This window comes from Rutidosis leptorrhynchoides, chromosome 3, assembly GCF_046630445.1.
Source record: "Rutidosis leptorrhynchoides isolate AG116_Rl617_1_P2 chromosome 3, CSIRO_AGI_Rlap_v1, whole genome shotgun sequence".
NCBI lineage: Eukaryota > Viridiplantae > Streptophyta > Magnoliopsida > Asterales > Asteraceae > Rutidosis > Rutidosis leptorrhynchoides.
In genome coordinates this window covers 440,340,047-440,356,131 of record NC_092335.1, presented here as the reverse complement: position 1 = coordinate 440,356,131, position 16,085 = coordinate 440,340,047, and the positions used below count along the sequence as shown (strand labels likewise).

At 32.5% G+C, this 16,085-nt stretch overlaps 1 protein-coding gene and 1 pseudogene across 1 annotated transcript; one reads left to right on the top strand and one right to left on the bottom strand.

The window, feature by feature from the left end:
• Positions 1-802, top strand: part of LOC139901512 (uncharacterized) — a 115,246-nt pseudogene extending 114,444 nt beyond the window's left edge.
• Positions 803-7,878: 7,076 nt separating this feature from the next.
• On the bottom strand, positions 7,879-12,710 carry LOC139897918 (lysM domain receptor-like kinase 3). Its single transcript, XM_071880632.1, has 11 exons — positions 11,999-12,710; positions 11,418-11,453; positions 11,047-11,211; positions 10,674-10,873; positions 10,285-10,374; positions 9,722-9,815; positions 9,482-9,633; positions 9,295-9,386; positions 8,922-9,060; positions 8,679-8,777; positions 7,879-8,225 (listed from the first exon to the last, which is right to left on the bottom strand). The coding sequence occupies exons 1-11, from the start codon at positions 12,639-12,641 to the stop codon at positions 8,061-8,063; spliced, it is 1,875 nt and encodes a 624-aa protein (XP_071736733.1). The 5' UTR covers positions 12,642-12,710; the 3' UTR covers positions 7,879-8,060.
• Between the last annotated feature and the right edge of the window lie 3,375 nt (positions 12,711-16,085).

Sequence of the window (16,085 nt, the reverse complement as noted above, 5' to 3'; positions counted from 1 at the left end):
TATAATCAATATGAACGGGACATTTCACTTAAGACTCCGGCTAAACAGATAAAGTCCAGAATGTTCCAGAATTTAAGTCAAAAATCGAAGAACTTGTTGACCAAGGAAAATCAATGGAGTCGCCCGCTGGAACCTCAGATCCGCCGGCTAGGTTTACTTGTACGTAAGGCTTAAGTTCAAGATAAATAAGAAAAATATTTGATTTCATCCGGAAGACACACAAGCCGTCGGCTGGAGTATCCAAGCCGCGGCTAAGCAACACGGTTACAGTTAATTTGGCGTGAAGATAACGTTAAACTTGGAGATAAAGTCACCGACCCAAGGCTAGCCGCCGACTACACATCCTGAGTTGCCCGCTCAGCTGTTGGTTTTTGAGTATTATAAATAGAGGCCGAGTTTTTCAGTTTTCAATGTACTTTTTTATTTTCTAGTTTCAAGTTACGAATAAATTAGGTTTTAGGGTTAGTTTTTGGCCTTTATACTCTTTGTAATCAAGATTATTCAAGTTTCTTTCCCTTAATCAAGGTATTATCCCTTTTAATTATTGTTTTTACTTTTATTATGCCTTTATTTACTGTTAATTTTTTCTGTTCGTCTCCAACTATGAACTAAACGTACATAGTGGTTACTTGGACGAAAACTTCAACATCGGGGATTTAAGATGAAGTCGTCGGCTGAGTCATCTAAGCCGTCGGCTGGATCATTCCAAGCCACCGGCTGGGACTCTCAAAGTCGTCGTCTTCGTGCTCGAACAAGTACAGTTTCTGGTTTTTTCCAGAACTGTATGATTATGTTTCTGTAATTGTTATTATTCTGTTTGTTTCTGCCATGATCAAGATTTATGTTTGCATGCTTAATGATTAGGTAATAAGAGTTAGAATTAACAAGTAATTAATTATAAGTAAGTTTTTACTCGATTCATCTAATCTTTTAGGTTAATCACACCGAACAAGGTATTTGGATTGCATGAAACTTAAGTTGAGATTATTGGTAGACTTGAATGAGAAAGATGATGAATTACACTTGCATAGTAATCTTGTCATTGTTAGGCCTAGTCAAAGAACCTACGTTTATATGCGTTTGATTGTCGATTGCATGAGAACTTGATTAAGATTTCTTTAAGCTAGTAACTGGATATAATCTGATTGAGTTTATTAGCTTATCTATTTGTCAGCCTGATTGCTTGTTAACTTAGTCCTCATCATAAGATTAAGGTGATATGTATTATGTGATTATTCAAATGCTATAAATTAAGATATTAACTTTGAACATCCACCTGGTTGACATATACTTTAGGTCCTACTTTGCATGTATTAAGTGATTTGTGAATTAGCCTATTAGGAATATTAATTTGTCTATGATTGTTATATGCTACTTATCAATGTAAGTATGAAACTACACATTAGATTCCCTTAATTGTTGCTAAGTCCTTGTAACCACCATCTCTTTAATATTCTATCTTTCCTATCATTTATATTACTTAGGTTACTTAATTAAAATACTAATGTAATCACTTCTGATTCTTTCTTAAGAATTAGACTAAAGATAATTAGTTAACAACTTTTATATGCTTCTACGCTCTCTTAAGACGATAATCTAAAATACTATACTTAACCGGGTTTTGTTGCTCATTAGGATGTTAAAAGTGAAACATTAAAAAGTTATATAAATTTAATAGTTGAAAAGAAAACTAAGCACAAGCACACTTTTCGGACATCAAACTTCTTGCCTGCCTGTAAGGTTTATGTCTTTTGCCCTCTGCATCTGGTCCACGTTTCCGTTGTAAGCACGTGTCCTCCTCATCTTCGTCAATCAACCAACAACCACTCCCTTTTCTAATATTTTCTGCTCTAAAAATTAAAACAACCTTAAATTATAGGGTTTATATTTGATTGTTCTGTTACTTGTCGTCATCTTGGTTTTAATCCTTTCAGTAGTGACGCTCCTATGTGTCACTCAACGGTCGTTTCTTCATTGCAGCTTGCTACCAGATCTCTGTTTTTTTTTTTTTTTTGGCAAAAATAACGATAACATTAAAACTAACATTAAAACTAAGTCTCTGTTACGAGCGTAATGAAAGCTCGTTTGATTAACGAAGGAAATTAGGAAATTGCTCGAGTAGCTTGTCTCTCTTCTCAATATTGTTTCTTAGGAATTATAAGCCTACTCAAATAGGCTTAACAATATCTATCGTTTTCGATTTATTACGCTATCGAATTTCAGAAGTGAAAGAATGGAGAACAGAGGTGAAAGAATGGAGAACCTGATTTGTCGGTTGATTAATTTGTTAAAAAAAACAAACTAAAGGATGAATTGACCCCATCACTACAGTAAGAAACGACAACATATCAAAATGCAATTACAAACAAAACGGCCAACCAGCCTTGCAGTATTCCTAACATAGATAGTATGTATATAAAGATATACTTGTATAAGGCTTGCTGTACTTGTATTTCTTTGTTACAACACTCATCAAAACAATCAATTCTCCACATCAGAAAGTCACAAATAAATACATGATTTCTTGTATAATCTTAAATTCTTAATACATTTACATTACACTTTGCACATTCCTAAAAAAATCAAAAGAAAAGATAAGGAACAAACAGAAGTGATGGCATCTTCTGTTGACTATCTGCCGGCCATGAGGCTCACAAGAGTCTGGTTTTCGTAAAAGGAGCTAACGTCCCAATCTTCCGTGGAAGATGAAAGAGTCATCAATGCAACCACAATTGATCTCATGCTTGGCCGTAGTTGCGTTGCGGATTTTCATGCGTACAAGCTTTTGCAAGTTGAGGCATCTATATCTATCTATAAACAGGTTATTATATCTCATTATTTTAACCTTTTAATCTAAGAAAATAATATCTATTTTAGAAGGGTTGTAGATATTATTCCCCAACTAATCAGATTTATGGTTACTTCAAAGTGACTCGGCTTTAGTCGGCTTAAAATGGTGGTCAACGAGTCAAGTCAGAATTATTCAGTCAAAATTTTTTATCAACCCTCAAAGTCAAACTTGGTCTATGTTTATGTTTCTAGAAGATTATGTTGTAGTTCATGTTCGCTCTCTCTCTTTTAGCATATGAAAAAAAAGTATAGCTTATGATATAACTAGTGAATGGACCCGTGGGAGTGTATAAGAAAAATTGTTGAATGATCTTTTCTAGATGACAAATGTTATTTAACATAAACTTGGACGTTTAAACTTGCACGTGCATATAGTATAAGTTCAACATTTACAATTAGGTACTACTAAGACCAAATTTTTAGCTCAAGTACATCATATTTCAACCAACTAATTTCTTCGATTATCTTGGCTTTATCAAGATTAGAACCACATTTGCAAGATTCTAAATGTAAAAGATGCACTGTTAATTATCTAAAAGAACATTATACTTTATGCAAATTAGGATGCATTACGTGTAAAATTTAATTACCTTTGTAGTCCACTTTGAAAAGGTTGAATCAAAGTCACCAAAATAAGTCACTCGGGCCATGTAGATCATCCCTTTGGAGTTTTCATTATTTTTACTAATCATAGAATTAACTTGTTCACTTTGAAAACACGGTCGACTAAGAAAGATTGATAACGTGATCATACACTTACCTTGCACCTCATAAATACACTCCTTAAAGTCCACTGAAATCAAAACTCGTACATCACTGATTAAAAATTAATCGGCTGATCTTAAAAGCTAAATCAGATTTAAACAACCACGATCAGAATTCACCTAAATTAATATCTCAGGCTCGGAATCAGAATAATTCAGGCAATGAATATAATAAGCACAAAAATATAACTATTTATAGGTCATATAAGTTAATCAAATAACGAAGTTTTTCCCGAAGATACAGTGCCAGATAGAACCGTGATTCTTATCAAATTCCTTCTTTATCTGTTCCGCAACATCCTTCTCCACACTGCAATTTTCAAATGCCTACATACACACAAATTAAGGACGCTTGCCATAAACACTTGCATCTAGCAGTTTTAAGGACGCTTCCCGACTCACTTGGCTCATTAAACAGCTCGATGCTCGTGCTTGAAAAATTGCCCATTTCTCACCATTTGAATATTCTATCCCATAGATCAAAAGCAAATCTGCAGAAAACAAAAATATGGTCAATTGATTCTAAATTTTCATCGCAAACAAAGCATCTCAAAGAATGTAGATTAATTCTCCTTTTGTCCAACTCAAGTCTTACCGGAAGTCTTTTCCTTAGTGATTGCCAAATTAAAGATGCAAGTTTATAATATTTATTTATTATAAACTTTACATGAAATAAAAATATATTATTCTCGAGTCAAAGTAACACAAAACCTCTCCATTTCGTTTTGGACGGGAATCACCCAGTAACCAACAAACTTGGTTTGGTTTAATTGTCTGCGAAAAAGATTAAGCATTGATATTATATAAGATTAGATATTAATATTACTTTTATGCCACTAAAGTGATGTTAAGTTTAGCCTCATGCAAATCTGTTCTTTACTTATACTCTTAGCATTAAGCAACACTAACATCGTTGTCTTATTCCATATTTATAATTTATAACTAAATTATAATTAAATGGGTTAAGATAACAAATTCAAAAATAAATCAAAACTAACTTGAAAAAATTTTCTATTTGAGTGTCTAACAAACACCCTAAAGTTAACATAAAAAAGATTAAAGCAAGTATATCACTATGCATATATGTTCAGATTTCTCTACCTATCTTTAAGAAACAATGCACGTTCAGATTTTTACAATGACAAAGAGTTTAAAACAAAATAATAACTAAATGGGTCAAGATTAAAATGTTCAAAACTAAATTCAAAGAAAATATGGAAAACTGTTACTATTTTCTAACATGTACCTAAAAGGCTACAAAGGTAACTAACAAGACTGCAAGTATCTTAAAATATAATACTAAGTGCAGCTCTGGGTCAAACATTGGTTTTGAAGGTTAATATGCAGGGTGTGTGTGAAGCACAGAGCTGCAAATTTTTTTCTGATAATCAGATATATAACTAAAAAACTGTCATCTCCTACTAAGAGCATTAAGATACAGAATCAACATGCTACATCTCTTCTTCTAAATGTATAGATCATCGTGTAACAATATGAAGAAAAACTAAGAGCTCATTAAGAATACCATCTTTAATTTAAGAAAGCATCCATTTACTAAGCAACTTAAGAAAAAATCAATATATCAACGTGTAACAATATCAATCTATAACGACTTTAATCTGACCTGGATTACGGCTTGTATGTGTGAATCACAACATGTTTCAATGCCAGGTTGATTGTGTCTGGAAAAAAATATCTGAAAAGTTATTGAAATAAATATGACACATTACTAAAATAAGCTATCACCTACTCTTTTCTCATACAATACCAAAATGTTCAAAAGCTCAAATACACATACAGAAATCAGAGAGTAAATAAGCAAATATGTAGCATCCCTTGTCTTCAACTTACCTTTTCAAGATCAGATACTTCGAAAGCTTCATTTGACCAACATCAACTAAAAAACTCCTAATGTTTTCAATATACTAAATTGCAGTTTGGCATAACCACTTTCAGGTCCTTGATGGGAAATTACATCACCATAACAATTTCCAAATATATACCTAAAGTAATGAATGACAAAATGAAACAAAAGACTTCAGAAATATTGAATAGTTCGAAGTAATTCAATAGCTCATCATAACTTAAAATTGCAAAAATCTACACCATCTCCAAAGTTTGAACATAATCAAAATTTAGAAGTTTTCTCAAATTGTCAGGCATTTAAAGTGTTATCGGCTCATCATCGTCAACATTTAGTTGTAGCTTATATTATGTTGTTGAAAGATACATTATGTGAGATTACTAAATAAAACAATAGATGGCTCAACATTGCCATACAAAGCATATCAACAAAATTTTAAAAGAAAAGAAAGCACAATATCCGAACTTTTTATTAGATGCTGTTTAAAAATATCCAAAAAGACAACAAATGACCCAATATCTAACCATTAGAGTAATGGGTCACATTGTTCAAATCTCATTAGTAAACCTAAAAATAACTCTAAATTCAGATGACATTAGAGAAGTGGATCACATTGTTCAAAAGCTACATAAAATTCTGTATATTAGGTTTACATTCTAAAACTAATCTACCAAATTTTTGGGTTAAACAAAACATACTACATATGAATCTGTAAAACTCAATAAACAAAATTAAAAGAACCATTTACCCTATGTATGAGCTGACTGAAGCATCAATTAATCATCTAAAAACTTAAAAAAAAAAAAATAAAGAAATTAAAAAAGTTTAAAAACTTGTGAAACACAAAGCACTTGGACATTTTGCAACCATCAGATGCTTCAATGATTCAATATTCAGATTTCTATCTAAGCATAAATCAAATTAAATACACTAAAAAGCACCAAATCGGGAAAAATTATATATACCTTTAGTAATCTTTTTCTTTTGGGTATTTCATCAAACAGTTTGTAAGCGCCGCAATAGGAAGACCCTATAATTATCGAATCAAAAAAATACATCAGGGATTAAAACTGAAAATTATGATTTGTCCAAATAAAATTAAAGTGTAAAATTATATCACAATCTCAAGGATTTAAACCCTATTATTCTATGAATCGGGTAATTGTTAAAAAAAAAGAGGAAGAAACACTATATAAATATCGCACATGAAATATGGCGTTGGCGATGGTGGCGGTGGAAATGGGCGATGGTGAATCCCCGTCTCTTGCAAACACATTAGGTATGGTAGTATATTGGTACTCCGTATTTGATTTTGAATTCAAACTTAGTTGGAGTTTCAGTGACTCTAGAAATTTTAATTGGAGAGGCATGGAAGTTGAGGAGCTCGAGAAGGTGAAGCGTGTCAGACAAACTAATTCTATTTTATTTTCTATTCTATGTACCGGCTTTTTATTTTTCAGTATCTTATTTATTTATTTTTATTAAATTTCTCAAATGGTTAAATAAAATTGTAAAATAAAATCCTTTATGACATCAGCATCATGGCCTCTCCTTTTTTCTTTTTCTTTTTGAATTTTTTTAAGCAAGGAGAAGGCTTTTTTATGACATCACTTTTTTATACTAATACTCCGTATAAGAGTAGAATAGATTACTAGCTATAAAGCCCTTCACTATATTATCTTACAGTATTATCGTTGTCATTTTTGATCAATTTACACATATAAGCTCTAACTCTAATTATCTTACCAAACACTTATAAAAGAATAATAACATCTGGCTTCAACTTCAAAAATAAGCTCGAACTCCCACTACCTAATTATATATCCATTTGTTTATAGTATCTATTTGCTTAAAACTACCAGATAATCAAGAGCAAATCGTCCAATCTCATGCCCATCGAATATCTCCATGAACAATTATTAGGTTTGGAGTAAACAAAAGCACCGCTCAAAAGGAAAAAGATGGTGAAAACGAATAGCTTTTCAAACGCAAGTGAGGATGTCGATGGAGAGGTATTAAAAATATTTAGCATGTGAAATTATCAAAATAGACAAAGTGAACAATAACTCCGAAAGTACCAATTGATATATATGTTAATAATAACTTGGTTTTGCTTGAACAAGAAAACACTAGACTACACAGTATTAGTCAAAATTCAAACCAATCAAATGAAATCCAGATGAGATGCAAAAAAAATAAAAATAAAAATAAAAAATAAAATAAATAAAATAAAATAAAATTAAAATTAAAATTGAACTGTATATAAAATTAAATTACAAATATTTGACTTTTAATATAGAATTTTCCTAGATAAATACAATGGTTAAACCCTACAAAGTTTTGAACTTTCATTTTATATTATGTATAATGTATAAATAAATATAAATATAAAAGATATGATGTACTTGTATTTCTTTGATACAACACTTATCAAAACAAGTAATACTCTACAGCAGAAAATCACAAATAAATACATAATTTCTTACAGAACCTTGAAACATTTACATTACACTTTGCACATTCCTAAAAAAATCAGAAGAAAAAATGAGGAACAAACAGAAGTGATGGCATTCTTCTGTTGACTATCGACCAGACATGAGGCTCACAAGAGTTTGGTTTTCGTAAAAGGAACCAACATCCCAGTCTTCCGTGGATGATGAAAGAGTCATTAATGCAACCACAATGGATCGCATGCTTGGTCGTAGTTGGGGATTTTCATGCGTACAAGCTTTTGCAAGTTGAGCCATCTGTAAACAAGTTATCATATTTTGTTATGTTAGCCTCATAATTTAAGAAAGTTCTATATATCTTTAGAAGGGTGTAAGAAATAAATCTATCAAAAAATGGTGGTCAACGAGTAAAGTTATTCGGTCAAAACTGTACTATTCTATCAAAAAAAATTATGAACGCCTGAACGGTCAAAGTCAAATTTGGTCTATGTTTATGTTTCTAGAAAATTATGTTGATGTTTATGGTTCTACTTCTCTCTCTTAACTGGCAAATAATCAAGTTATTCTGACTTTGCTTTGCGTTGCGTTCAGAAAATTTTTAAAAGAATATAAAATTATATTTATATCAAGTATAATGTATAATGCAAGAATTTAAGAATATCCCATTCAAAGAAGACTGACATTTGGAATTATCTTGGGACAAAACATTTTAGTTAGTTCAATATAAAGATCAAGGTTCAAAAGATTAACCTTACGAACTGAATCGAGAGGGTAATTCTCCCCCATTCTAGGATCAACCATTTTGACCAGGTCATCTTTTGGTTCCGGTTGACTAAGAACTTCTTCAAACTACAAACCATTAATAAGTTTAGCTCATTAATTGCTAATTTGCAACGAATAAAAAAAAAAAAAAAAAAAAAAAAAAAAAAAAAAAAAAAAAAAAAACATCTGCATAATCAACTACAAAAAGAATAGGTTTAAAATTAAGCTCACCAAAGCAACTAGACCCTTCGATTCAGTCATAGTGCCATTTGCTTTAACTATAGCTTCCTTGGCTGAAATAAGCTCATAAAGTACAACCCCAAATGCATATACATCTACCTTTGGAGATACATCCCCATATTGTGCATACCTGCATCAAATAGAACTTGATCAGTACCCTAATTAGAGGTGGCAATATGGGTGGGTCAGGAAATGGGTCAAATTAGCTAATTTTTAGTAGGGATCAGGAAAGGTAGTCTCACAATCACTTTTCCCGACTATCATTTTATTAATAGTTAAAGCCCTAAATATGATTTTTTTATTAACAATAACAACATCATCAACCATCTGTGAGATCCAAATGTACTTAAAGAAGATTATTTACTCAGGTGGCATATATCCAAATGTACCCACAAGACGTGTGGGCAAAGATGTACTTCCAACTTCAGTTAGTTTTGTTAAACCAAAATCTGCAACCTAATAATAGTTATAAAAAAAAGAGGTTAATAAATTAAAATAATGGCCCAATACTTTACAAAGAGAAAGGTACGAAAACACAAACGTTTGCAAACCTTTCCATGGAAATTTTTGTCAATCAGTATATTTGCTGTCTTAATATCACGATGTATATATACAGGGACCGTATGTTCATGTATATACTCAAGACCCCTTGCAGAATCAAGCGCAATTTGGACTCGCGTAGACCACGGTAGCGGGTCCCGTCCTGAAAAAGTAAATGGAAAACAACACTTAACTCGATTGTTTAAATGCATTCACTATCATAAAAGAGTCATTGTATCCAAATAGTTGACCTGATCCATGTAAATGTTGACTCAGATTTCCATTCTCAATGTACTCGTACACCAAGAAAAGGGAACCCTCGACACAGTATCCTATCAAACGCACCTGCATTAGATATGCTCAAAATGTAAGACTTTAAAAATGGGAATAGTAAAGTGCCAATTTGTGAATGCATCATTTAAGGTTAATACTGTATCATATATAGCCAGTCAATTGGGTAAAAGTAAAAACCTTACACATAATCAAACTGGCAAAATTGGTCGAATACATCAAAAGTAACCCAATGTATACTTCAAATATCACAACAGCATTTAACATTTTATTTTGAAATTTTGATTATTAGCAAGTATCTAAGTAATAATACAGTTTTTGTAATCAATAATCATATCCAGTACACTAGCTATTAGTGCAGCATTAAAGAAAGGGAGAAATTATTTATGGGTAAACTTAACCCAAACGACTGACTTTTTGACCTGAGCCCATTTAAGACTGTGAGCCAACTCGTCTGAGCGCCCATTGTTCCACCTCTAAACCCCGCAAATCACCCCATAAGTTCAATATGAACACCTCTTACCAGGTTTAGATGATGAACATGTGTTAAAACCTTCAGTTCGGCTAGAAACTCTCTCGATGCTTGCATATCCATCTTCTTTATAGCAGCTTTCTGCACAAGTTTGATAAATTAAAAAAGAAACCAAACAAGAAAGACACAAAATCGAACTAGAACACTTGCTCACAGATGCAGTTCTTAAGCCAACATTATTATCATCAGATGATACATTCACAGCACATGTCCTACGTGTGACATTAATGTTTGTAGTTTACACTATATGATGATGATAATGAAGTCAAAAATATTACATGAGTAGTTTGTTCTTCATATTCAGCTATATAACTGAAAATCATATTCATATAAGTATAGCATGAGCAAACGATATGTGTATATAATCCGTGATTACAAACCTCGCCTCTGAGTTCTGCATAGTAAACAGCACCGAAACCACCCTGACCAATCTTATTAGCAAGGCTAAAGTCGTCAGTTGCACTCGAAAGTTCTTCATATGAAAACTCAACCGATTTGTCAACTGTAATACCAAGCCCAGGGGACGCACCAGCAGGAAGATTACTGGAGTCGGACCCTCCTAATGAAGTACCATTGTGGCCTAATTTAAAAAAAATAAAAAAATCAACAACTACAGATGCATAAAAGTGGGAAGCATGAACTATTATAGAAACCATATATGAGAGAGATATTTATTATTAATTAATTCAACTTCACAAAATTTTATATTAAGCATAATTAGTACATAATCATTGATTAAATAATGAGAAATACCTTGAGAAGACCGCATAAGTTGAACCTGTGTATTCTTTAACAAGGGTGAACTTGAGGCTTTATTCTTCTTTTTGTACAATCCATAATACAAGCATCCTGCAAGTAACAGTACCCCAGCTAATACTGCTACAACTATTCCACCTATGGCCCCACCTGATAATCCTGGTTATTTGAAAGCAAATTTTTTAATCATTTGTATTTTAATTATTTGTGTTCAACATAACAAAAGAACAAGGTCACTCTGCACTTATGTAAAGGAATGCTGGGTCACCTGAGCTGAAAAGGAAAAAAAAAAAATAACAATGTCAGAATAATAATTACTAACATACTATAGTTTCAGAAAATGGAATGATATTCACGTAAAAATACATACCTGGTATTTAAGCGTGGAAAACTTCCAGTTTCATCTGCCAAAAAGAAAAAAAAAAAAAAAAAAAAACATTATAAATGCTAAATTAAGAGGGTAATACTAAACAAAATTCTAAGATTAGAAACCATAAACTCAAGCATTCCTATATTTTATTCAAAACAACTAATAAAACGTATCTACTTTAAAGAAGCAAAAATTTTACAATATTTAAGGCTTCATCGGCTGACACTTCAAAATTATTACAGTTACATTATACAATAAAACATAAGAAGCTAAGGAAAAGGTTATTCCTTTTTTAGGAAATACAATTAAAAATGAGCTACTAAAAGAAAATTAGGTTTACAACTTCAACTTGGTTATAATCAAACTACACAACTCATGCTCTAAACCAATTTTACAACCAGTCAAAATCAAGAATGACTTATACTTGAGATAACACAATCACAATTTCACAACATAACGAAATTATTAAACATGACTAAATATAAGCATACATCATCATAATTCAAAACAAGTTAATCATGTAGCAACATATATTTAGGCAACAACAAAAATCATGTAAAACCATTTCCAAAAACTAACCTCTCCCTGGAATAAACAACAAACCACTATCTCCACTAAAATTCGCTCCCGGATTATACCTACTTATCCAGTCCGAACTAACATTCGCAGCAGCCGAAACCGACTGCAGCGTATCCCCTGCACGAAGCGGATACGTCACAAACAAACCATACTTCTTCGAAACCGAACTATCTCCACACGAACAATTCACAGTCACATTAATTCTCGCAGTATCCGGTATCCGGTTCGGATCATAACTATTAAACCTCCGAATCCAGTCAGCAGTAGTCAAATTCGCATACTGTTGTGCAGCAATTATGTCATAAGTATCCTGTGACCTAATATCATAATCAAACACATGCCCTAAAAAATTACCACCAATACAATCACAACTAAACGGAATATTAATCCGTACAAATGATTGTAAACTATCCTGATTAGGAATAGATGGATTATATTTCAATATATTGTTTATTTGTGTGTTAAAATATTGTGAAATTGATGTGAGATTGTTTCCTTGCTCAACGTAATATGAACCTAGGGCTAAATTACAACCTTTAGTACATCTAGATGAAACTAACGAATTTGAAGATATGAACAAAAGTGTAAGTAATCGGAACCCTAATTTGAAGTCAAACATGGTGAATGTTTGATATGGTTTCATGAGAATTTGAAATGATGCGTTGACTGGGTGAAATAATATGAAACTGAATGATGAGCTGAGAAAATGATAACTAAAATAGTAAGTTACGGATGATTCTCACACACATTTTTTTATCCTCACACACCTATTGATCAAAAAATGTGTGTGAGAATCATCCCCATAAATTAAGTTATTATATACTTATAAAATAAAGAATAGATACAGGTGTGTATTTAGAATTGTATATGTATCTGTATATACAGTATGTATGAATATGTAAGTATTTGATTTATATTGACTGAATAAATGAATGGCTGTCGGATTAGTATTGACTAGTAGACGGTTGAAAATTGCCGCCATCGAAGGTCACTGCTTTGGTATTTTTCACTTGTAGGTTTTTGAAGAATATTCTTTTTTCTTGATTTTAATTCAAACAAAAGTAATAGACTTTTTTTTTTTTTTGCTGATTAAACATGATACGTAAAATAGTTACGGAGTATTTTATTGGTAGAATTTATCTAATAGTACTAACAAGATCAGTTGTAAATTGAGAAACGCGTCCGGGAAATTAAATGGTGGAGTTGTTACTTTTATGTTATAAGTTTGGTAACATAATTAACCGTCGTTTTTTTTATAACGAGATTTCGTGATTTTTTTTATGAATTAGTTGTGGAGCCCTCGCTTCGCGCCGGGGCTCCGTTTTGAATGCGAGTTAAAAAAAAAAAAAAACTTAATCTATTTTGTAAAAAAGAATTTTTTTCGACATCTAACATTGAAGGGTTGTTCCTTTTGTGAAAGTTGCTTCTTTTAGCTTTTTTTTAATTTAGTTGATCTATTTTGTAAAAGAGAATGTTTTTCGACATCTTTTGGTAGCATTGAAGGGGTTGTTCCTTTTATAAAAGTTGCCTCTTTTATCGTTGAGGGAAAAAAAAAGGTAGTTGATTTTTTTGTAAAAAAAGAATTTTTTTTCGACATCTTTTGGTAACATTGAAGGGTTGGTGTAACATCCCGCATTTTCCCGTTAGATTATTTTAACACCCGTCTTTTTATTTTGATAATATCGTTCGTATCTAGATTCGTATCATCCATTAGCTAACGTTCTTAATATTTCCGTTATTGGATTATAACATCTCCCGTTTACTCTCGCGTATTTAAAATATTCGTTCGATTAATTCGCGCACCCGACTACAAACTTGAGGGACTAATCTTGACTAGTGGCCAAAGTGGTGACTAGGTCAACTAGTCAACCACTTCACCACCTCCATTCATTCACTCACCTCTTTTTCTAATACTTCCACCTTTATTCTCTCAAACCCTCAAACACAAATTCATCATCTAAATCCAATCTAGCAAGTGTTCTTCAAAACAAATTGTATATTTGGAATCCTTGCAACTTCCTCTTCGATTCCATACCAACTTCATCACATTTGGGTAACTTTCTAAAAACACTAGATTTTGTGTTCTTGATGATTTTAACTTATAAAAGTGTTAGTTAGTGTCTATGGCTCGAGTCTAACATGAATATGTGAATTATATGCTCGATCTTGTTATTTTGAGTAACTAGCATGAACTTGAATTTTGGTGTGTTTGATCTTGTGATTTGATTGCTTAAAAGTTGTTAGATGTAAAAAGTGCATGTATTAAATGTGTTACTAACATCACTAACTTCAATTTGATGTGTAGGTTGACTTAGAAAGACTCCATAAACTTAATTGCTAAATTTGTGATTTTGAATAAGGGTTTGATAGAAATAAATGGATTTTTGATGCATTGAATGCTTTGCAATGTTAATTGTAAGTGTTTAGTTGTATTGTATGCGTAATTACCTTCGAAATCGCATATCGTATGTGTAAATTGGATTCCCGAATCATAAAAATGCGTTTTACGAACTTGAAACTTCAATGATGAACTTTTAACGATCATTCGACGAGGATTTGGTCATTTAAATGAGGTAATTGTTTGATGATATGTGATTAGTTGTATTCCTCGTCAAAATACCTTTCCAACGATATAAGATACATGTTTTAAGTGTTTTCGGTTCACAAATTGTGTTTGTTTGAGTTTTGGTTCGAGACTTGTGAAATTTCAACTTCAGCAACCTGTAGTTCATTGGGACGCCTGTAGCGACCCGACCAAATCATGTTTGACGGCGCCGACTACTTAGGTCCCGTTACGTGGTCATAAGTCTTTAACATGACATTTGACCAAAATATGTCGCATTCATTTCATAAGAAAAAGGATGTTTCAAGTTTACAAATGTAGTTCAAAAGACTAGTTACATTACAAAGTTTAACGTACGAATGAAACCTATGCGACACAATTTAAAGTAGTCAAAAGACGCTCCAACTATGCATGTATACTCGACATCCAAGCAAGTATCTAAAAGAGTGCGGAAGCATGTATCAAGAAACTTTCAAGGACCTGAGAAAACATATAGAAAACTGTCAATGAAAACATTGGTGAAATCATAGGTGTTTTAGTAAACGTTGCATTTGAACCACAAGATTTAATATAATATGATTATCTAAATCATTTGCATTCCAAAGTTGTTATTTGTTTCGCGGGCACCCAATTATCAAACTTAACTGCTTTGCACCCTTTGCGTAGTGTTAGAACATATACTAGACCCGAAAATATATTTCATCCGCTAACGGTAGCGAACCGTCCGAATGAGGCTCGTCAAGCCCATGTGATCACATAATATAAGTTCACGTTTACACACTGCAAATGTAACTAATGATAATTGAATTGAGGATTTTTGTTCAAACCCGTACGTGGAATGTTCGTTTTCGTACTTGTGTTCAAAGTGTAAAAGCATGATACGTATATGTTTCTCATCCCATAGTTTAAAGCATAAAAGTTGTTTGAAAGATGGGACTATGATCTCACCTTGAGTGCACGTATGAAAAGTACTTCACAAAGTAACGTGTGCGAAGGATAATGCTAGTCTTGACCTAAACAAATAGGTCGTATCAATAACGGTAAACACGATAGGTCAAAGATGTTCAATTAGTCCTATGGCTCGTTACGACTCGATTATGTAGCATGTGAATCAAATTGTCATGTTTCATGCAAGATCAAGTATAGGAACAAGTTAGGAAGGTTGCATAATCATTTGGTTAAGTTTGACAAAAGTCAAACTTTGGTCGGTCAAAGTCAACGAAAAAGTCAACACGTTCGGGTCGGGTCCCGAACTATTTTTCTGAGGTTTTTATTCATATATAAACATGCTAGAACAAGTCTCATGTGAATCGGAGGTCCATAGGGTGCCAAACATTTTTCATAATTTGACCAAGGAGGTCAGAACCTGACCACGGCTTAGGCCGCGCCGCGACCCAGGATTGCCGCGCCGCGACAATACGCAGGAGCTGGTACCTGGTCAGTCTCAATTGTCCAAGTCTCAATTCAAAACACTTTCAAGCATAACTCGCAAACAGCTAATACTTAGAACTCGTATCTTATATT

Bases quoted from the DNA above. Each gene is read 5' to 3' on its own strand.
- LOC139897918 (XM_071880632.1), bottom strand. From the start codon at position 12,641: ATGAAACCATATCAAACATTCACCATGTTTGACTTCAAATTAGGGTTC. The intron at 9,387-9,481 runs GTTTGCAAACGT...AACTATTATTAG, and splicing joins ACAAAAATTTCCATGGAAAG to GTTGCAGATTTTGGTTTAAC. The intron at 8,226-8,678 runs GTTAATCTTTTG...ACTTGTTTACAG, and splicing joins CTCTCGATTCAGTTCGTAAG to ATGGCTCAACTTGCAAAAGC.